At 34.1% G+C, this 25,221-nt stretch overlaps 1 protein-coding gene across 9 annotated transcripts in view; it reads right to left on the reverse strand.

Annotated features, from left to right (window-relative positions):
* DGKB (diacylglycerol kinase beta) overlaps positions 1-25,221 on the reverse strand; it is a 675,150-nt gene that overhangs the window by 425,712 nt on the left and 224,217 nt on the right. For 5 of the 9 annotated variants that reach the window (XM_070615803.1, XM_070615805.1, XM_070615802.1 and 2 more), the window contains one exon: positions 2,499-2,531. The exons of the other annotated variants lie outside the window; for them this stretch is intronic. In XM_070615803.1, the coding sequence (XP_070471904.1) occupies positions 2,499-2,531 (33 nt within the window). The remainder of the gene's footprint in view (positions 1-2,498; positions 2,532-25,221) is intronic. 9 annotated transcript variants of the gene reach the window in all.

Raw genomic sequence — 25,221 nt, forward strand, 5'->3', positions numbered from 1 at the left:
ACAAATTAGACAGAATGAAGCCTAGCCTACAAGTACCTGGAGGTGCGCTCACCTCCCAAACTCGAAGGAGCAATTTGTGACTTGATCCTTGAGTCCTGGCTCACACGTTACACGAGATGTACATATTTTCTCCTGGGACAATTTCACATTGGGTGTAAACTCTTATAAGATTTCTATTCAAAAATCCTGATTGGAGGAAATGAAATTTAGGAATGAGAAGGCCCATGCCAAAATCATTTAATTTGGGCTGGGCACTAGCATATGGCAGTGCCGTTACAAAACTCTGTATGTGTGTGTGTGTACTTTAGCTTTACTCACTCTCCATTCCTTTTGCATGAGAAGCTAAAGGTTAAAAGCCAGGAGGCAGCGCTCTTGTATGTTCACACTCATTTCTTTCTACCAGTTGAGTTCAATGATCAACATAGTGATTTCTGTGTAGCCCCCAATCTGTTTATGCCAGTTGCAAGCGGAATTTATCTTGTTATTGTAACTGTGAAAATTAGTTATTACTTAAACCATTGGATTGTGCATGTAAAATGACTTCTTTTTATGAAAAATAACTTGTGTGCTTTGGAAACACACAATAATACAAGATGTGTACGTGTGTGTGTGTAGGAGGAGCCATCAAGTTAGGTCTGGACACCACAACAGTAAAAGCTTTGAGAATTAATAATACAAATCGAGAGAGTTTTTTCTACACTCAAATTCTTTCACAGGTGTCCTTGAGTTTCTATTGTACTTTAAAACAACTGAAACTGAGTATCACGGGTGACATATGCAAGAAAAGCTATATGCCATTTCCAAATAGTAGATTTGACCTCATGGAAAAGGCCTTGATCTTATGTCAAAGGTGTAGTCAGTGAATATACATTTCCATAATTTAAGTAAAACGTTCGAGGCACATATATATCTTTCTGTAAGTTCCCTCATATACACTTTAACCACACTTTCAATAAACCAATGAGCAATTGTTCCTGATGGGGGAACATTCGGCTTCTTGTCTCTGTATATGTGTGTGTGTGTATGTATGTATATTCACACACTCATTCATTTACATACCCATACAAGGGCTTCAGGAAATCTTTGGAACAACGTAGTTGAAAAGAGTTATATAATGATTTCAGAGGATAGTGGAAACTTTAAGTTAACATAAACCAATATATCTTTCCAGAAAAAAAATAGGCAGTATAGGAAGACTTTTAAAAAAGCTGTCTTTTTAACAAATGAAAAAACCATATTACGAAAAAAGGAATTTGGTCTATTGATTCAATCTACATAATACAAATTATATAGTTGAATATGGGAGACCTTTAGAAATTAACAGGTCTAAAGAGAAACTTTGAATCTCCAATAGAGTGCCTCCATCTGCTTGATGGACTATGATGGGGCAAAAATAAACTCAAGGGCCTCAATGTATAAAATTAATTCTTTTACATTTAAATAATTAAATGATAAACTTCTTAATAACTTTGTCACTTAAGCATGTAATTTAATATCTCTATTTTATAGTAATTATGATAATAGTGATATCAACTGACATAGAATATAAAATGTTTAATATTTCTCTTTGATTATTAACATTATATTTCAAGCATATCTCCAAGTATATTTTCAAGTATAACTCTGGTTATGAAATGAAAATTTTAAAAATTTCAATGAGGAAGTCTACATTTATTAGAAAACTGTTTTTAGGGGAGAGGGGAGAGACGTTATTACATTTTTGTGCAATTATATTATCTTCTAAAACTTATGTAGTACTCATATTTTACAAATAATATTTTTCCTAAGCAAGCAAATTCCAATTATAATTTTAAGAAAAATAATACCATTTGGGCATATCCTTTAGATATGATACAATTGAACAGGATATTGTCACCGAACAACATGCAGGCTTCACTTTATCAATGCGAAGATAGAGCTAACACTTTACTAAAACAAATGTTGTGGCATGCCTACATTTTTGTCAAAATAAAGGTCATTTATTCTGTGACTTTTATTCCAATGACTTTCTATACACTATCTTATACTAAATGGTGAATGTATCTGAACTCTTTTTAAAGTAATGGGCCCTTCAGAGTGAGCAAGAATTTCTCAACCTGCTATGATTGAAAGCTACATTTTAATAGCTCAAAGGACTCACGTATTTAGGGTTTTCAGCAAGGTATCTACATTTTAACTTGACAAGCAGGAATGATGCTATTCTTATACACCGGTCAAAACTCTTTGCAAAGTAACCTTTATTTTTTTCTGTACACTTTGTTTCACATAAATTTTTGTTTTCTTAACACTTATCACAAACATAGATTGAAAATTCTTCAAGTTTATCCCATGATGAAAACATACAGATCCCCGATTCCAAATATCAGAATATGAGAAAAAATAAGATGTACAAATTAATATTAGTGGATCACTGAAACAGTTCAAAATGTTCTTTATAACAATATAAGATGTATAATGACCTATAATTGCAAGTGTGAAAATCTTTTTTGATTACGCACCTCAGGGACTGAAACTCCTGAAGTGGGCAGAGTCTGTTGAAAAAGAGAAGTTCATATTAAAGCTGAAAAAGAAAGCCAAACTGAAAACAAATACCGCTGAAGCTTCTTATATCATTATTCTCCTGTGAAATAAGTGAATATCAAATGTACTTCCTTGTCATAATTTTTCTGCTTACTTTCATTAAATAAACGAATATCTTTTCACAAAATAAGCAACATTCTAATGCAGAGTGGGTTAGATTGTAGAATTACTTATCCAAAATACAATTTCATCCGCCCAAAGTAGACTGATCCACATCCTTGGCCAACTTCACAGACCTCTGTACAACAACGCTCATGTACTACATTCATATTTTGGAATAAGAACTCATCTCCATATTCTATTACCCTTCATAAACCATTTCTACTAATTTTGTAAGTTGCCCATTTACCCAGCCCATTTTTCCATTTTCCAGTCCAATTCTCAGTCCTTCCTAAAAAAACTCTGTGTCTTTTTTGATGTGGGCATAGCTTATAGTGTTGATTTTATTTTGTGAAATTCTGGAAATAAGAAAAAAAATATTCCATTAGTATCAGGAAACAATAAAATGTAATCAAGTAGGTAGCAAGATTTTACTTGAAAGAATTAAAAGAAAAGGTGAAATGAAATACACTGAAGCAAGTCATCATGTCAGTGTATCTTCAGTTACCCACCACTCCTTTTCTGAGTCCCATTGGGAAGGTGTTTGTTTGTTTGTTTGTTTTTCTGGCAAGAAACACAGAAAAGTTTATCTAATTCCAAGAGCCTGTGTCCTATGGTGCTTAGAAAAATTTGGAAGAATTGTTGACAAATCTCACACATAATACTACATAAAGTTTTTCCACGGTGGAGGGTGGGGGGAGTAGAAAAGCTGGATGAGAAGCTAGGAGTTCTCAGATATTTGTGTGTCTCTGAAAAGGAGAGAGTGGTCAGCATATTCCAGTTTCCTCCCCAGGACCAAGTTACGTGAAGGGGACTCTGATTGGTCCCCGAGATGGGTCTGAAAAGTCTGAAAGCGTAGATATTAGTTTAATCCTTACCCAGTGGAACTTCAGGAATTCAGCAAGAACCAAAGAATAAACAGCTACATCTGAGGTAAAGGAGGCCTTAGATGGCTATAGCTGCTCAGCATAGAGATGGACTAGAAGGATTCAAAGCACCCAAAAGTGGAACAGAAGGAGAAAGGATCTAGGGCAGCCCTAGAGAAAATTAAGATGTCCAGGAAGACAATTCTATCTAGACGATATTTCCATAATGTTAGTAAAAAATACTGCAGCTGGAGATTTTTAGTCAAAAGAATTCATGAAGTGTGGGAGGATGAACTCAGATCAACTAACCCATTGACAAGATAACCCTATGGAAGTAACTGCTATCACTTCTCAGATGGATTGACAACAGGTTTAATAGAACTTTCACTGACAGTTTCCTGATTCCAGTAACATCCTTGACTTATGAGTTCAAGTCAGTCTACATAACACCTGCGGCAATTGGTGGTGGGGGATATGTTTGTGCTAGCTTCAATCTGGATCAGCTCAAAGCTTTTTGTCAGCCTTACTATTTTTCTTTCTCAGCTCTTGGTTGAAGCTTAGAACTGAATAAACATTTTAACACATGAATGTAGTCCTTCCATCTTTATTAGAATATATTAATGCTTGTTCTCCCTCAAATCCAGATTAAGTGACTTATCCTATGATTCCTTATCCTATTCTACAGCATGGGCCCAGAAAAGTCCCAGAAACTCTCAAGCAGCCAAACTAAGATGCTTATCAAGCAGCCTCCAGGGCATGAGTCACAGATGTCTTCTACCTTGGGAAAAGTCTATGCTCGTTGTACCTATGTCTGTACAGACTAAGGCAATGGAAAGCCCAGTGAAAAGATGACAGCTATCGAAATGGTTCAGAATAACAACAAAGTGAGTGAAAGAATCTCAAAGAGATCCTCCACCCCATCTCTACCACGAATGGAAAAAAATAGAAAGCTATAAAAGACATTTTTGAGACAAGTGTGGGCATTTGAATATAGAAAGGATAATGACTGATATTATGAAATTATTGCTAATATTCTTAGGTATAATAACAGTACTGTAATTGTATGGAGATTGTCTTAATCTTAGAAGATGCCTGCTGAAGTATTGAGAGATGTAGTGTCATATCACCTGCGATTTACATTCAAAAGTTTCAACTTAATAAAATATATATTACGTGTGTTCACTGTTGTAAATATGTATATACATCCATACAAAGTCATATATACATTCCATCCATCTATAAAATCATGGCAATGTAATAACATTTACTGAATATAGGTTGGGGATATACTGGATTTTGTGGCCTGATCCCACAAAAAGCATAGATAGATAATAAAAATCCCATTTTAAGGCCCCGCAAAAGAATCTGTGGGATGAAATTGAGCCCTGGCTGCCGCTTTGCTACCACTTGTGTAAAGAATTGGTAATTCACGGCTATTCATGTTTGCAGGTTTCCTCTTTCTAAGGGTATTGGGGATATGGGTTATCCACTGAGAGAGAATGAGGTTTGCAGAGAGGTAGCGAGATGAAGAAAGTAAGGAAATAGCAGAGATTTTGGCACTACTTCTCTGAGAATGGGAAAGCAGTCGACTAAGGATGTGTAACAGGATCAAGCAAAATTAAGGGCTCAGCTGGAGCAAGAAGTTATAAATATGTAAGAGAGAAAGCCATCAGCTCTGAAAATTTTCCCCAGCAACACTTAGACGTCTGAGAGCAACACCAGAAATTCACTCCAAGAATAAAGGTGATGGAACAACATATATATGAGCTCACTTACAATCAAGATGCATAGGCAAAGAGTGTGTATTAAATTAACATGTCCATCAGTAGCTTATCCCTGAGTTATAATAAGAAAACCATGGTATCTAGGTAAAAGGAAAGGAAGCAACTTGTTAGAACACAAATTCAGATATTATATTACTTTATTATTATATTACTTCATTTTTACTCTTCTGTTTATAATTTTTAAAATATCAAAGATGAGTAGAGTAAATGTTTTGGTTTTTTGAAAGTTATCATGAGTGTACAATTCTAAATGTAATATATTTTTAATCAGAATTAATCCAGGAACTGTATATTTGTATTTAATCAAATGTGAGTTGTGACTACAGAAGAATGTGATTGATTTTATTTAATCAGTATCATTTTAATATTAAATAGAATACACAGTACAGATAATTAGTTTAAAAGATGCATCTGCCTTCAGGGCACTTATTAAGTTCAACCTAATATCAAAGAATTTTTAAAAATCCTATTATTCTAAAGTATTGAGATATCTCTTGTCTTCATATTTTCTAACCTGTAATCATTTTAAATTGACAATTTAATCCAAATTGTCATAGGACAAAGAAAAATCTTTGTCGGAGAGATTATTGGAAGTTTGACTTAGTTAAAAATATAATAAGAGAACAGTACTCCCATTAAAAGGGTCATCAGTTATTTCAAGACTAAAGTAAAATTAACAGAATTATAACTTATACCTATACAAAAATGTTCTTATTTTTGAAAAATTGCCATTATGTTTATTGTCTCATTTAATCCTCCCACTAAATCAAGATACTCCATTTCTCAGACTGGGAAACTGAACCTCAGAAAGATGAGCTGACTAGCTCAAGAAAATAAAGTTAGTTAGAGAATCCAAATATATCACTTCCTTGTCCTAGGCTCCATTTATTCAAACAACAGCAGGTTTAACAAGAATTGTTTTTAAAGGGCGTTCTTTTTTAGCCATATCTATATTTTTTAAGTGATTTGGAAATCAAATTATTTTAAAATGTTGATGAACGCTGCAGAGTATTCTGAAACCACAATGTATATCTGTTCTGCCTGAAAGAACTGACTTCAATATCAATATGGCTTAATCTAACATCATAACTTCCAGTGCAATGGCAAATTAAAGTAGCCAAATAAAGCTATTTTAAATAGCTTGTTTTCCTTGTTTACAATTGGATATCTCTTGCATAAATAAACAAGTGGGAGACAGAGAGAAAAGCATATTTGGGAAAAGAACAATGGTCTTCCTAAAATGGTAAAGCGTCTCAGCCTGAAAGGGGAAGCTGTTCTTCTCTCATACATTATGTAAACAAATAAATAAAATGTATCAACAGCACCTCTAGGATATATAGATTAAATACATTTGCTTTGCATTAATTTTATTTTCACATTTCAGCTTCATAATTCTTTTAAACTTTTATGATTTTGCAGATCCTTAAGTGCAGACACTCACACATAGGAACACAATACAAATTAGAAAGCAAATGAGAGTGAAATAATTTTTATACTACTAGTGTCTTTATTAACATCTTTAATCAAAGATGACTTCAATGTATGGCAAGTATGTCAACTGGAAGAATTATAAACTGTTTTTCTTTTCCAATGGCACTTGGGCATATCTAATTAAAGTGTAACAATCTAAAATAAAATATTTTAGAAGGTACACATAATATAATCTTATCCAAGGTCCCTTACCTAACCACTTCTCACTTGAGTCAAATTTTTAAGCTTGCATCAAAATAAGTTTAACAGTAAAAATAGTTTTGACTGAGGGACCGGCCTACTAGTATAGTGGTTAAGTTTGTACACTCCACTTCGGCGACCTGGGGTTTGAAGGTTTGGATTCTGGACGCAGACCTCTGTATTGCTCATCAAACCTTGTTGTGGTGGTGTCCCACAAAAAAAATAGAAGAAGACTGGCACAGATGTTAGCTCAGGGACAATCTTCCTCAAGCAAAAAGAGGAGGATTGGTAACAGATGTTAGCTCAGGGCCAATCTTCCTCACCACAAAAAAAAGTTTTAACTGAGATGATTTCACTACCCCCACAAAATATTATCTCAGAAAAATATTTTGCTCACAAAAATATACTATTCTCACTCTTGTAAATGTGATCATTTATGCATATTTGCAGAGTTTTCTTCTGAAGATATTTCAGAGAAGGGAGTTTGAGTCTCCCTCCTTAACAGCTCCCTCACTAGGTGTGCATGTCTGTGTCTAGAAAGGAAGCTCACTGAACCTTCTGGGAAAGTAAAATGGATATTTAGAAAGTTAAGGGGCACCAGATGTTTTCAACGAAAATGTTAAAAAATTTATCTTTACAGAGATATCCAAATCATTTCGAACATAGATATCTACATATAAAAGGAATCAACGAGAACAAGTGAAACCCTTTCTAATGTCATTGTTAATGTCTTGCCTATTTGATTAGTGAACTAAAACCATTATTGGTTAGGTCTCATAAAATCATCAAAAGCCAATATGGCTGAAGAAGGGTTCTTCAATTTCTTTTTAGCTCTGATCCACAAGAAGAATATTTGTATGTTTACATACTTGTAAAATAATTTCACAAAGACCACTTACCCTGTGTGCCCCGCTCTCTGATACATTCTGTTATTCTCTTCTCTTCACTTCTATTCTTCTTTACTTTACTCCATTGCTTTTCTTTCCATTCCTTTTTGAAATGCAGGTATAGATCCCCTAAATTTATTTCATGCCTCCCTCACCAACTGTTGGGGACTGCAGTACGAACGTGAAAAATAGGTTTAGAACATAGGATTTGGGGTAAAGCAAGTATTGCTTCTGCATGTTGTGTGATTTTAGGTACACTTCTTAATCTCTTTAAGCTTCACTTTACTCAAATGTACAGTGGGCAACATAATGTTAGGATTAGAAGGATGTCTGGCTAATTTAAGTTCTCGATAACTGGTAACTGTTTCATTAACCTTAGAACCCAAATGATTCCTTTAGTTTCCACTGCCTACTTAAAGCTCAGCAAGAAAGGAGTGCTTGCAATTTCTTCAAATGAAACCATTTTTGTTGCTAATAAGTAGATGGGAACCAACGGATTTTTTTTTAATAAAACATCTATTTTAGGGCCTTTAGAAGCAAGGGAAAGAAGGAAAGATGCAGGAAGGAAGAGAAGAGGTCAAAGAGAGAAAGCAGTGGAGAAAAAGGGAGAGGGAGGGAGAGGAGGCTTAGAAGAGAAGAACGAAGTCCTCCCTGCTACTCTCCTCAATCCTAGAGACCATCCTTTCCAAACTTGGAGTAAAGAAAACAATGAAATTGAGCCAAAGAAGGATAGGAGTTGATATTTAGAGATTACTTTAGTTTTTTGTTTTTGTTTTTGTTTTTTGGTGAGGAAGATTGGCCCTGAGCTAACATCTGTGCCAATCTTCCTCTATTTTGTATGTGGGATGCTGCCACAGCATGGCTTGATGAGCACGTGGTACGTAGGTTCACACCCTGTATCTCAACCTGTGAACCCTGGGACGCTGAAGCAGAGCGGGCAAACTTAACCACTATGCCACCGGGCCAGCCACAGTTTTTTGTTTAAAGTATTACAAAATTCTTAAACATCAGATTTAACCATCCCCGAACCCGTTTGAAAACAAAACACACATCTTATTGATTATTTTTTTTCAGATAATTCTTTAGACCTCATACTTTACATACAGATAATTAACAGATAGTGATTTATGAGTATGTGTATGTATATATGATTATGCTTGTGAATGCCTGGGACAGGGATCTAAATGTGGTTAATGGTTTGCAATAGAGAAGCACTCTCAAAAAAAATCTGATTGTAATAGATTAATACCTAGTGGATTTATGTTCATAAAATTAATCAATAATACTTCCTGTTATGCCTGTTCTTTCTCTTAACAAATACATGAACTCATTCTAGAAATGTATCAGTGTATCGTTAACGTACTGCTGCTTTCCAAAATACAGAAAAATCACTCTAGGTAATGAAAGAATATTGATAATAATATTTAGAATTAAAGCATTAGGTTGCTAAGTTTTCCTTTTCATCAATCTTAGCAAAGACCTTGAATTAAAAAACAAATAAGTTGTAATGAAATTTGTTCTCATCGTTTGCCCCTCTAAATATCCACTGATCTCACACCAAAGCATTTTGTAACCAGGTTAAAGTCCAATTCTGTACTCACATTAGGCTAAGATTCAATTGAGTTAAAATTTTACACTGACTGCCAGTCAACCTTATCATGAACTTTCATTATGTGCATGTAATTAATTGGGTCCAACGAACAATATCAGCACAGAGTTATAGACTCTTTTCCCCCGACCATATAATTAGAATATAATTACCCACAGGATATCAGAATGATGCAAAACCTTTCCTCTAAATGCGCCCTCATTAGGAAACAAGTCTCAATGTACATTTATTCAATCAGTGTGAATTAATTAAAATGTTACTGAAATAAAAGAGGGCAGCAATAAAGAGTATCTGACATCTATTAAGAGACTATCACTTGAGATCTGCATGCACAGTTTATATTTAAACCCATTTAGCTCAAGTAGGAACTTGGCCATGTAATATTATGTACATCCGGGATACTAGGAAATCTGGATAAAGGAATCAGTGTGTCATTGTTTTTGAAAAGAGTGTAGTATACAATGCATACAAAATCTTCAAGAATCTGAGTAGGTTTCTAGAAGCCCCATTATTCCCTGATGAATCCATAAAGATGTTATCATCACATAGTGGTGGAGAGAAATCATTTTTAACTATAGGTATCCAGGGAATTAGTTGTTCATCTCAGACCTTTCTATTACAAATCTGACATATGTGTTTTAATATGGCTTAGGAGATAATGGTCGCAAAAGCCTAGACTTACAAAAGCACTAATTATTTTTGTTTTTGTGATAAAGAAAATAGCCTCAATCACTTAAGCTAGCTCAAGTTATTTCAATAGCATATTTTTTAAGCAGAACATCCACATGCACCTAAGAATATATTCTTTTTTAAGAGAATGCATATTACATCACACTTTCAGATTATATAAAATATGGAAAAAATAGTAAATGCATAAAGAAGCTGAGAGACATATGATGCATAGCCCACAAGAAGCTACTGATTCATGTAAAAACATTCTTCTTAACACCTATTTATCTTGATTTCTCTAGTACCTGGCATGTTGTCATATGCAATAAAAGTTTATTGTATAAATTAATTAATAAATAACCCTAACAGAAAGGAATACTTAGTGTTATTCAAAAACAATATCATAAACAGTAGCAAAAATTTTAAAAAGCTATCTGTAATACTATATAAAGACATACAGAGATTTTCAAGCTTTCTACATTATCACATAATTACTCAGACATTTTTAGCTTTAGAAATAAGTTTTATAAAACTTAGTTCTGCTAATCAAAATCTGTCGTTCATTCTTACAAAGAGACATGACCACTTTATAATGGAAATTCTGAATGAGAACTAAGATAAATAGGCCATCTATAAAATTGCTACTTTTCATATGCTCTTTAGGAGTAAATTCCAACTGGTTTTTAAACGGTTGCTTGTTTTATTTTAAAAGAAACTTTAACTCCATAAAATAATATATTTTCTAAATGTTCTGAATGCAGGTTATATTTACAAAATGGTGTAATGTTTCATTCAGATATTAGACTGGTCTTGGCAAAGACTAAAAAATGAAAAAAATAATGGACTCACTCTTGCTAAGCAAGAAGGGAGATTGTCTCACACGAGTTTGCTTTATTTTTAACATAAAAGTTTCTGTAGAATTTTAGTAACAAAGACATGCAGCTATAGTTGCTTGCTGAAAATGCAGTGATTTGAGTAACATTAACTAAACTACCACATTAACTAAGGGTAATTACCACAAAAAAGAACAAAAAAATCCTACTAATAGAAGACGAACAATTTTAAAGTCCCATATAGTAGTAAACATCAATTTTCATTTTCTGAGCTACGCTGAGTGAATATTTATGATATTTTACAGAGACTGCTGTATTGCTTAAGCTATAGTTTTAAAAATCAGACTTTAAATATAATTTAATATCCAGAGGAAAATGTCTTGATTCTCCTCAGAATTCTGAAACGCTCCTTTTAAGCTCTTTACTCGCAATACCACTTTATTTTAAATATCATGCATTTCACAGTACCATCTATTGGATATTTTATATAACTACAACAACACAGCAACCATAAATTTTCCATAATTTAGTAACAACTATAAAATACTTCAAGTTCCACTCCAGAAACTAAAAACAATGCTTGTTTGACATCCACTAATATTATCTCGTCATCACATAATGTAAACTCAATTTTATTAGCTTGTAACAATAAAATTCAATTGGCATGGTTATTAATGATTTTTAAAGAAAGCCTCTGTGTCACACATTTATTTTAATTCTTATTTGATATTTGTATCACTGTTTGATGTATTTCTTCTTGACTCAGGAAAAAGAGTGATAACACATGGGAGTGAAAAGAGCTGGCTGAATGTTACTCATTAACTCAGTAAAATTTGATGAGCATCTACTACATATTAAATTGTATTAGACACTAGAGATAAAGAGAGAAACCCCTATAGTGTGAGTGATAGGTATGATGGTGGTGCTATTCAATGAGCACAGGGAACAGTTTCACAAGAAACATTTTAAGTTCAGTTTTTGGTGTGTCGAGGCCTCTGTGGGACATCCAAGAGGAAATTTACATGAAGCTGAGTATTTTGATCTAGAGGAGGGAGGGAACAAGCTTACACAGACATATTCAAAAGTGGTAGTTGTAGCCATGGAATTGGATGAGATCATTTACATAGAATATAATGACAAGAGAACATAATTAAAAATGGAAACCTATGCATTTTTAAGAATAGAAAGAGGACTAGGAATTTAGCAATATAGATAAAGTGTGGCTAGAGAAATAGAAGAAAAACTAGTAGAAATGTGTTAGATGAGCATTACATAATATGAGAACCAAGCATTTCAAATACTGTCAAATGCTGAAGGGAATTCAAAAAAGATCACTCTTGGAAAGGATGTCTAGCAGATGCTGTTGGTAGCCCAAAGCAAATCCTTGTTACCTGCCCGTGGCGCGTATCCCCAAACGCTAAGTGTGCTGACTGCTGAGAACTTCTAACTGTCCCATTTCCTGAAGAATTATCTTTTGCTCACAGGAGCAGGCTCTCCTGGGAGCATCTCCTATCCTGGAGGAGGTCACAGCTGTTGAATGAATAGTATGGGTTAGAAAAAGTCAGCCCCTTTGTCTTCAATTAACAGCATTTCTATGGTATGATTTGGTCCCAGATTCCCCAAGGTTCAGGCCAAGGCTTAAAGTCTCCCTGTGACCACTTCCTTGCTCAAAGCATGCCCCTTTCTTTTCCTATTTCCTCCCTCCCTTAAAGATCTTTTTTATAAAGAAACATTCCTCCCTCTATAAATCACACACAGCTGAATCCCTGCTTCATGCTCTGCTCCTGGGGAATCCAACCAAAAAGAGTGCCATTGGATGTAGGATGGATGGTAAGAACATTTTTAGACCAATTTTACAGTCAAAGATTAGAATAATGTGGGTTGAGGAGGAAGAAGGAGGGAAACCTGACAGTGAGTGTCCTTCACACTTGCATATACTTATGGCTACATTAACAGGCAGACAAAGACCACATCCATGTACAAATCCAGAAAATAGCATTGCACAGGTGAAAGAACAGCCCTTCCTCTAGTAGGGGTTCTATGACAGACACTCAAGTAAGAGTAAAAACAGAGAAGTTTCGGCGCTGGGCTCAAGTCTGGGTGCTGTCAAGTGCTACTTAACCTAAGTATGTTGGATTACACCTTGAGTTTTTTCAACTGTAAATTAATGAATCAATATATTATTACAGATTGTGACAAATGCCATGAAAGGAGAAAAACGGGGAGTTCTAGGAGAGAGAAGCAGAAAATGATAGAACAGAAGAAATCAGAGGAATATAGGCAGTGGAATACTCAAGGATGTTGGAGAAACGGTAACCAAATAAAAGAATTTGAAAATGCTTGTGGTTGGGATATAATAGGAGTAATGTAATAAGGAATAAAACACAAGGTGGTGAGTTGTATTCCTCCAGGATTTGAGTTTCCTTGGGCAAATGAGGCCAAACTGGTCAAAGCTCCTGGGAGTATTAGCAACAGAATTTGAAATGATAGATTTTATCATCTAGACTGAATAGCTAGGAGTGGGCATGGAGGTCTAGACAAAACTAAACTATCCTTATTCCACATAAAGGGGAAACATAGGTTGAACTAGGGAACAAAGACAGGAATGAGTCAAAAATCATCGCACTATGCATGAAATTGATGTATAGACCAAAAGTTACATCTCAATCAATTCTTGCTCAAGATTCAAGCAAAAGTTGAGAATAGACAAGTTATATTTAATAATAAAACAGAGGAAAGCATATACATAAATACTTTATGATCACCACCATTTCATCTGGAATCATTAAAACCACAGGTTACCTTTGCAAGGTGGAATATATCCGTAAATGTCTAGTGGTGAGGGGATTCTGATTTTTATTGCACTCAAAATTTAAAAGTTAGAAGACGGAAATGATATAAAGCATTTATTTCTACTGTAATGCAGTTAGATCTGGATATTTGCCCTGCCCTAACCCCAGTCTTCCTTTGAGGGCACACAGAAATGCCAACACAGAGGTTCAGGTATTTGGGAGCTTTCACGACACAGTGTGGCAATTTAGACTCACTAACGTTGAGAAGACCCGATTTTGCACATCCTGTCAACACTGAGTATTATCATTTTAAAAATATTTGCCAAAATGGATAGAAAAAGTATATCTCACTGTTTTAATTTGCATTTCTTGATTATTTATGAGGTTTAGGTGTTTAAATTACTTTTTAGTTATTTGCATTAATTTCACAAAAGAGAACTTTTCTTGTTATAATGCTTATGTTTACCTTGATTTGTAAGTTTTGGTCTTTGCCATTTTTTACAGAAATTTTTGATTGGTCAAGTCGGTCAACATTTTTTTTTTATCTTTCCCTTTTTATGAAAAAGGTAAAAAGACCTTCTATAAGCAAAAATTAAATCTTTAATCCATGTTTGATTTATTTTGGAACAGGTTTAAGTAGAATTTATTTAGTTTCCCACATGGTCGTAAAGTAATCTCAATACTACTGATCCCCACCATCTCGGCCAGGTTTGATGTGCGACCTTCATCATATACTACATTGTTGCACATAGTTCAATATGTTTTAGACTTTCTACTAGCTCGTTATCTGTTCTAGAGCAAGTATTATATTATTTTGATCACTGTAATTTTAATAAACATATTCTTAAAATTTCTTAAAACAGTTCTTTCCTTATTACTCTTCCTTCTCAGAATTTATAATGCGTTTGTGCACATTTATTCTTCCAGGCAAACTTTGGAATCATTTTGTCAAACAAACAGTGTTGCATGGAAATTCTATTAAGTAGATGAGTGACCGAAACGTAGGTTCTTTATAGTTCAATTTGATTTTCTTCAGTTTACTTAAACTTAAGAGAATACTTTAGTTTTCAGTTTTTGTTTAGGGACAGCGTGCTCTCTTTTTACCTTAATACCTGTGCATCACAGGAGATTTTCCTAATCCTCTCCTTTCAATTACTGATTCAGCATCCTCCATGAGGATCTGATGTATTTTAGTCTGTGCTAAGACATCATTTTTCTCTACATCTTTTCTTAACCTTCCAATTATCCATTTCAAATCAGTATATTGCAAAGTAGATGTTTTCTTTAGTATTCCTGACCATGTAAAACAATTGCTATTAACATTTTCTTCTGCCCAATGCAATAAATCTTCATGTATGACATCCATCTAAACTTTGACTGTGATACTTGTTTCTTTTTGCAGAATTATTACTATTTGATTTTGGCAACAGGTAGACTTATTTATACTAAAACGTACTTTGGCTATAAGCCATCAGGCTACATTGACAGATGTTATAAAAAAGCGAAACTTAAGGAAACCAACACTACTACACTGATTCTAGCAATATTGTTGAGGTAGACTCCCTACCAACACACTTTCACATGGAAGAAATTAAACTCGGGTCTAAGTAACAACAATAACAATAAAAAGTGTTTCCTCTCAGTCAATGGTTTGGTTTTATATTGTGAAAACCGTCAAGTTTGTATTTCCCCCTTTTTCCTAAGGCTAGTAAGAAACTCAGGGACAAATTTGCAAACTACCTCTGTCAACATTTTAGGATATTGTGACATAAATTTCTATGTGTAACGTAATTTTGGCACAAACTTACCATGTTTTACATTGCTGCGTACTGTGTGTTTATAAAAGCTTTCTGGAATACTGTTGGTAATAAGTTGTAGAATAAAAATTCATTAATATATATCTCACCTCTTCACTTTAAAATCAGACACAGATGATATTCTTTGTTTTGTTTGAGCCTATTTCATAGATTTTAGATTTTAAGTATTTTTAATCCTTCTTTAAATAATGCTCATTTTTGGCTACACGTTTCAGATTTCCAGAAGATTTTCAATTAACGGAACTTCCAGTTTTTGTCATATCAGCCTTTTGTTTTTGCTTTTCTATAAATCACGACAAAACTGACAGAGTATAAGTGCATTTTCTTTAAAAAATTATAATAACTTACTCTGGTTACAGATATATTTTAGGCATAAATATCATAGGAACTTGTAGAAATATTTTACAGTCCTATCAAAAAACCAACTAAAAATAGTATTTTAGATTCCTAAAAATAGATCTCTACCATATTTATTTAGGTAGAAAAGATATAATTAGCCATAATATGTGAACTTTTCCTCTAAATTACACCTTGTTTATAAGTATACATATTCCATGTAATATAGCCTAGGCTAACATAAATATGGGCTCATCAGAAACTGGCAAAACCAGTCTAACTAAGGCAATGTAAAAGATAACTGGTTCATCTCACAAATATAGATGATGGAATCATCCCTTAGTGATGCAGGGTCACTTTCCCACTTCTTAGACTATATCCCTTTAAGTATAGGTACAGGAACACTGTGCCCAACCAAAATGAATGTACACGTATTTTGTAAACATTATAACTCTCTAGTGCTTAATGTGTTCCTCATCGGAACTGGAATCAGAAAACCATTGGCAAAAAATATAGAAACATTCAGAATTTCATTCTACACATTAAAAAAAAAATAAATAAAAAGTAGCTATCCTTTATGAATAATACCATGAAATTGAGTCTAGGTTAGAGTTTCAAAATATGGAAAAAAATGAGATTCCTTTTTGCCTATCATTACTATGATGACAATTATGAATTGATCTATAATGAATATTAATTAAATGAATATTAAGTAATGACATTGATGAAACATTTATTGAGCACTGACAATGTGCTTTGTCCCCACTCTTTAGACAAAAAGAAATTGCACAGGCACAAACCACATAGTACATTACGTAAAGGATTTCAAGAACATAGATGACTTCAGTAACTGTGGTTAAAGGTTAGAGAGGTAAATGGAAAAGAAGGTAAAGCAGCCAAAATGAGGTTAAATAAAATCTGAAGCTCAGTATTGCAAGTCACATCCTTAGCCAACTGTTCACACCTCTCCACCAGACTCTACACTTCTGGGAGCTCTATAACTAGTATAGGAAACAAGGTGACAGAGAATTCAAAATCCGAATTTCAGAATCACAGAGAATTCAAATATCTCCCTCCCTCCTTTACTTAGTTGATGTTTAGTATTGAAGTTGTCATTATTAACTGTTGCTGGTTAGAGTTAGGTGACAGACAGAAGAGAAAGAGCCCATAATACTCAGACTGTGAAAAAGAAACACACGCTATACTGCCACTCCCTAACAGACCTTCTGACACCACTGAGGAGTAATGACTTGGTTCAACACATGCTCTAAGGAAAGATTAACATACTCTATGCTATTTAAGACTTAATCACCATATCTACAACGCATAATTTAGTAGAATTCTTATAATTATGGAAGAGAAAGCAAGATCGGAAGTAGAGGAGAAGTTAAGATAGACATATGGTTCTCTGAGAGTGTTATGCGGAGAGAGACGTAAATTGCTGCTTCAGCAACACCACAACTTGGCCAAGTTTGCAAAGTCACAGTGAAGAAGGAAGAGAGGTAGAATTGGAACCATTTAGATCAAATCGAAAAAATACATTTAAAATTGATATTTTCCAAATAGTTTTGTTTTTCCTTTCTCTGAGCTAACAAACTTTATTTACTTTGTTGATATTTAATGCAATATAGGATATCATAACAAGAGAAAGTATTCCAGGAAGAACACACCACAATTGGTCCAAAAGGGGCACAATGCTGGACATAATCTCTGTTTTATATTATATCACTTCCTGCCAATGAATACTACTTTTACTGTATGTTCTGATAGTTTTATATTATATCACTTCCTGCCAATGAATACTACTTTTACTGTATGTTCTGATAATACTATGACTGTTTAAAAGTAAGGTAACTTAATCATCTAAAATTAGTTTTTAAATGTTTAAACAATTAATAGTTTATTCTAAAACTAACTTTTAGTTTTAGGAAATATTCTAATTACTATGTTCCTGATTTGGGAATATGTTTACAGGACAGAAAGAACTCAACAATTGTGAAATCTGAGTCATCTGTAGAACAAAATAATACAGTATTGGAAAAAATAACACTGTTTTGCAGTATTGATTAGAGAGTAATCAGGAGAAGCCACTCTTCATAAAGATGTTTACTAAAGAGTTATTTATAATAACAAAATAAGGAATTGCAAGCATGCTAGATTTAAACACTATTTTAACTAACTTATGAAATCTTCACTTGAGATATTATGGAGCCATTAATAGTCATATTCCATAGCATAGAGAAATGCATAAACATTTAAAGATATCAGTTTAAGTGTACAAATAAAATGCCATGTGCCATATTAATTTAATTACAAAAATGTCATAAAATATACATCTAAAAATCAAAAGGAAAATTTTAATAGTGGTTCTATTTATATATTAATAATGGTTCTTATATAACTGCATTAGAGATTTTGAAAATTTTTCTCTTCATTCTTATATGTTTCCACAAATTGTATTTAATAAATGCCTAGTCCTTTTATAATAAAATGTTGAAATTCACTTTCTTAGTTCCAACATAAAACCTACAATAATATCAATATTAGAGGATACCAACTGAGTACTTACTATATCGTAGGCATAATTCTAAGCAATTTTCATGAATTAATTCATTAATTCCATTTTACAAATGGAATATAGAGGTATAAAATGTTAATAGCTTGCCCAGATCATAAAACTAGTGAAAAAACCAGGATTCAAAAAGCCAGGATTCAAATACAGAGAGCCTACTGCCTAACAGCATTCTAAAAAGATTGAACCAATTTACTCTCCTACCTGCGATGTATCAATAATGCGATTGCTTCATATCCTTTCCAAGACTTAGGACTTTAAATTGTCTTAATCATTCTGATGGATCTATAGTGTTATTTATTGAGATTTAAATATGCATTTTTCTGACGAGTAATAACTGTGGGTATATATATGTTCATAGGTGAGTTCTGTGTACAGTCCTGTGCCACATAAGGATGTTTTGGTCAATGAAGGGCTGCATATCTGACGGTGGTCCCACAAGATTAGTACCAGATAGCCTAGGTACATAGGAGTCCATATGATCTCAGTTTGTGTAAGTACATTCTATGATGTTCGCACAATGACAAAATCACCTAATAACACATTCCTCAGGATGTATCCCGTCGTTAAGCGACGCATGACTGTAATTATTTTGTACAAATGCCTGTTTACGTTTTTTGCCGTTTTGAATCAAATTGTTTGTTGCTTATTATTGATTTATAGAAATTCTTTTTATATTCTGATCACAAGTCATTTGTCACCATTCTATAACCATTTGAAAGAAACAACCTGCCCACAAATCCAGAGTTTACGTTAGAAACTTAAGTTTCTAGTCTTCTATCTTTTCTAACTATCACTATCCCCTGCTTATTTCTGATTTCTTTCTCCTCAATTGCTCTTCCATAACTCACCTCATTTCTAAAACTTTTCACTGGACTATCCAGAACTTTTGTTTAAAGTAAACAAATTATCCTTTTCTTTTCCAAGTCGCTGCCGCTTTCCCTCTAACAATTCTGGAAAGAGGTTGCTTATTCTCTTACCCATTACTGGTTCTATACTTTTTATGGAAATCTCTTGGCTTTCCATCAAAAACATCATTCCTCCAGCCCCAAAGTAGAATCTGTTTTCATTTGAGGCCCATGGAATCTAATAGTTCTCTCCTCAACCCTTATTCATTGCTGTCCCATAGCAACTGTTTCATAAAGACTCTGCAATTATCCTGGGTGGTTTTAAGGACAACACATAATAAACCATCCCCAGAGGTCCTTGACCTCCTGCCAGCTAGTGAACTTCCTCTGCACCAGTTGAGCCCCCTACATCCATGGCTGCAGGCTGGACTTTACCCTCCTCTGGAACTAATCAATTCTGAAATCAAGTCAAACTCTAACATTCCACTCTCTGCTACAATCTTCTCTCCTGGTTCCCTCATTTTCTTACTCTCTTGATGTTTTCTGAATATTCTCATCATACTCTCACAATTAGACTCTCATATTTCCTCTGCTCCTTGCTTTAAATTCATTTTAAATCATACTCCTGGCAGAATTATAATTCTAAAACTCAAATTTGCTCATGTAATCTCGATTATGTTCTGGATAAAGTCCAACTCCTGGACCACACAGGTCAGCTTTTCACAATCACAGATCTTATCTTGTCTGTCTCTCCAAGCCTCACCTTTACCCACAGTCTTAATAAACATTTTGCAGTTTCGAGATCTCTCTCTGTATGCTCTTGTCACTGAGACAATTCATAAGGAGCTCACTTTGCATTTGCTGGCCAGGTTCCTATTTACTTTTCAAGATTCAACTCAAGCATCATTTCTTCATGAAAGTTTTCATTTACTCTTTGAATTACCATCAGGATGGATGAAGATTCTCTTCACTAGAACCTCAATAAGTTAATATTCATCACACCATAATATGTAATCTGCTTGCCTGTCTTGACCAAGAGACTCTACATTGCAGTAAATAAGAGGACCATCTTATCTACATTTTTAGCTCCAGTGACTTTAATAAAAGCCAAAGGAAAGAAGAAAGAAAGGAAGGAGAGAGAAGAAAAAATAGTAGGAATCTAGCACTATAGATATTGTGTATATAAATAATGTACATTAATTATCAGTGCTGATCTTAAAAATACTTTAAAGATATAGTCACAACAGTTAGTATATAAAAAGTGTAGTGGCCGGCCCTGTGGATGAATGGTTAACTTCGCGCACTCTGCTTAGGTGGCCCAGGGTTTCACCAATTCAGATCTTGGGAGCGGCCATGCTGAGGCGGTGTCCCACACAGCACAACTAGAAGGACCCACGACTACAATATACAACTATGTACTAGGAGGCTTTGAGGAGAAGAAGGAGAAAAAAACAAAACAAAACAAAAAAACCCAAAAGATTGTCAACAAATATTGGCTCAGGTGCTAATCTTTAAAACAAAAGAAAAAAAGTGGATACTTATCTGTGCTATAAACTCAAAGTAATCATACTTAAAGAAAAGTAATAATAAACTTCAGGTAATCAACACTATATCATCCCTACTTTTTAAATGATCGATTTCAGCAATATATACTGATACAGAAAATGATTAAATGGTTAATTCCTTATTTAGAGCATAAGAACCTTGCTTTTAAACAGTAATGTAATTATTTTATACATAGAGAAAACTAATTAAATCGTGTAGCTAAATATAATAGAAATGATTCTTATGATGATTTGCTTCATTTCGCTGTTCAAACATAAAGTTTAAAATGCTACTTCCTCATGAGACATCTCAAGTCTCCTTTTGTGATAGTGGCAGAATTAATTGAATAAAAACTTAACCCAAACTGAAGAATCACTATAAAAACTCACGTAATCATAGAGACCCAGTTTGCCTGATCATTAAAAAAACATATAAAATTTAGAATCAATGTGAGACTATACTATAGCTCTAGAGAAATTGATCAAATTTATAGCTTTCTCTATGAAATTACTCTAAGAATCAAAGGGACTCCATCTAGACTATTCCTTTGATTTCTGTGACCTAAGAAATTTGTATACTATTAAAAAGATTTTTAAAGTACTAAATGAGGCCATTATAGTTAAGGGAAATTTATGAATAGGATAGTAATAAAGTTATAGACTAGCACACAGAAGTAAATAACATGTATCCCAGCATCATAGTCAAATGTGGATATAAATTTAACCCTAAGCTTCCTAAGGATAGAAGATAAAACATGACAGTAATAAGACTCATAGAGCCCAAAAAGATAATAAACCATGATAAACAGGCCTTAAAGGGATTTTTGTTAGTTAATGAAGGCATTTCCAACAACACACCTTGTTTTGTTACAATAGAGGGGTTCATATGATTTTTTTTAAATGCTTTTCAATGCCAGTTAATGACATAAGAGTGAATCCAAATTTAATTTAAGCAAATCTGTGAGGGAATAAAAGAACATGGAACCAATCTGTCTTGGGTTAGGGGTAAACTTTAGAACATAGAAGAGTGCGTGGGTTGCATGCTTATCAGGCCATGTTCCATATCAAATTATTGCAACTTTCAGCATTGTAACTTCGACTGGGATTGCACAGCAGAGATTTTTGAGTGTGATCTAAAATAAGAATCAAGAATGAATTTAATGGAGCCCATTAAAGACAGAGTACCTGTTTTGTCAATCAATGGGTAAGGGTTAAGGGCCTTTAATAGAAATTAAGAAGCTGATTGAGAGTCCCAACTGAATAAATTAGATTCACTTTCCATTTGTTCAAAGGTGAGATGGGGGAAGACCTTCAAGAAATCTAGCTTTGTAAACAGTTGTGAATTATCTTCAACATGGCAGTAAATGGACTGTCATCGTAAACATTTTTTGCTGGAAAATTTATCAAAGAAAGCATTATAAGTACCTAAACACAGTCATTGAAAAATTTTGGTAAACTTTAAGCAATGCAGCTTTTTGATAGTATTCTCAAAATATGCTAGGTGCCAACTGCAACTCCAGAAAACAGCGATTATATTTGACGTATGGAATCATTGGTTACCTTTCGATTTTAATTTCAGAGTAGCTGGTTTTAATCCATTTTTATGGCAATAAGTACTATGAAGACCAATTATCTGTGGAAGCCATTTGTAATGCATGCTTATAAAAGCAAGTCATCAGTGCAAAGAAGATGCTGACCTTGCTAATGTCCATAATAGCTGAGCACATATCTATTGAATGATTAACTTAAAGTTAATAACAAGTGTTAAGGAGGGTTTAGAAGGCGAGAAGAGTGGTACAGAAATTTGAAATAAATAAATAAATAAATAAATAAATAAAAATAACACCTGAAAAGATGTTGTAAAATATCAGAAGACTGCTGCTATGAACCTTGACCTTGTAGTATCTCCTTAGGATGCTTCAACCAGGAATTAGGGATCCATATGGAGTTTATATTGCTCATTCAATAACCAATTCCTGACCACAGAATCAAAGGCAAGGGGAAAAAGAACCTCAATAAAACTAGATGTCTTAGGCTTTCCATTTCATATTTTCTAGAATGAGATAGAAATGATAATGATGACCATTTTGTAATAACTGAGTCTGAACCTCATCTGCCCTTCTTAGAGAACATTATCATGAGAAACTGAGACTTACAATTTTTTAAGAAGGAAATTGTTATTGAAGAATAAAAAACAAAACAAGATTATAGTATTTCTGAGAACTAACAATTTTCTTTAAACAAAAACGTAAAAATTTACAGTGGATGATGCTGTATGAACTCATTCCTGGGAAGTTAATGAGAGTTCACAAACTGGAAAGTCTCAGAGCCCATCAGTGGGAAAAGATTAAGCACTTTTGTGTGCAGAACAACTTTATTAATTTGTTTAAGGTATTAGTATTTAAATCATTAATGGCTTTAATAGTCAATGCACTTATTCCATGCTAAGAAAGTAACCTTTAATTTCTACTTAGAAGGCAGAGAGAATTTTAAAGCAAAGTGATTTAGGCTGATTTATTAACATATACAAAACCCCAAAGGCTTTAGAGAGCAGGTGTACTTAGAGAATTACAAGTAGTTCAAGTAATCCTTGATTTCTAGCGTGGAAGGTGGTGTGTGAGAGATTGGGTGGGTTGATCCTGTTAAAGAGCTGTGTTTACCAATCCAGAGAGTTTGGAATTCAAATAGGGAATTTCTGAAAATATTTTAAAATATTTAAGTAGAAAAATACTTTATTGCATTTTTGAAAGTAGATCCAGGAAGCAGTGTGGAGGATGCATTGAAAGGAGGCAATTCAGTAAGGATGCTATTAGATCAATTCTGGGGAACAATTTGTAAGGGTGACATAGGAGACTTACAGTGAGCTAAGGAAAAGAGAAGGAGTAAGTACATTAGAATAGGCTGTCTAATGATTAATTTGATATTCAAGATGAGGCATCAGCAATGATTCTTAGGCTTCTGGCTTGGGATAGTTAGGTGAAGGTTCTAGTCACTGAGATAAGACAAATAGCAAAAGGCCTATATTGGGATTTGGTGAAAGGGTGAGAATGATGAGCTCAGTGCACAGGCTCTGGAATGATACTTCTTGGGTTCCAATCCTGGATTGTCACTTCATAGCCATGTGACATGGGAGACTTAACCTCTCTGTTAATGAGTTAAGTTAATTCATACATATTATTACTGATAACTGCAACCCCTTCATAATCTCAACCATTACCTCACTCACTCTTGTAACCTGACACCGATAACCTTGATTCCAAAAATCTTTGATTCCGCTGTAATTCACCAGGTATTGTTCTTAACATCTGTTATTGTGCCTCACTCTTCATGTCCTTACTTCCCTCATTTCTCAGCTTAAATTCCATGGTCAATCCTTATAGTCACTCCCTTGCATACCCTCTTAACTCCCTTGCTACTCTCTCCTTTTATCACATTGGGCAAAACAGTCTCCTTAAGACTGGGCTATGCCTATTCTACTTTTAGAGCCACAATATAACTGAGGAAACATGACCTAATGTGCTCGGAGAAATATACTCATCCAAGCTTACTGGTCTTGTTCTACATGTATGATTAAGTGACTGCTCATTATTCCCTGGCAATCATATCATATTTCTTTGATCCATGGAGCTTCCAATTTCCCAGGTGACTGTTGTGAAACTTCTTCCTAATCCTTAAACTGCTCATATGCCTTCTACCATTCTTACTCTCAGCAATGACTGAGTGTCCCACTTCTCTGAGAAAAATCAAAGTGTCATATCTTTTTTCCATTACTGCCCTCTCAACACAGAAGCTAGATTATTCTTTTAAAAATGTAAGTCAGATCATTCCCTCTTCTGGTCAAAATCCTCTAATGGCTTCCAACTTCATTCAGAAGAAAAGCTAAAGATCTTTTATTGTAAGAGCTACACTGGCCTAAATTGCCCTACACGATATGAAATCTTATGACATCTTTGACCTTCTCGTCTGTTCTTCCTCCTGCAGACTCAGGTCCAGACACGACTTCTTTTGATGCCCTTCAGATATGTTAGGTCTTGGAGTCTTTCCTTGCCCTCCTTGCTGACTACTCTGTCTGTGAAATTCTGTCCCCAGATAGCCACATGGATGACTCCCTCAACTCTTCACTCGACTATCTCCCTGATGAACCTTTCTTGACTGTCTCTTTTATAATTTTAGCTCCAGCATTACCTCTCTTCTTTTCCTGCTTTAAATTTAAAATACAATCAGTATTCTAATAAATAATTTACTTACTACATTGTTTATTGCCTATTTCATCCCAATAGAACAAAAACTCTAAAAACTCTATGATTTAGCTTT

This window comes from Equus przewalskii, chromosome 4 (assembly GCF_037783145.1).
Source record: "Equus przewalskii isolate Varuska chromosome 4, EquPr2, whole genome shotgun sequence".
Classification (NCBI taxonomy): Eukaryota; Metazoa; Chordata; class Mammalia; order Perissodactyla; family Equidae; genus Equus; species Equus przewalskii.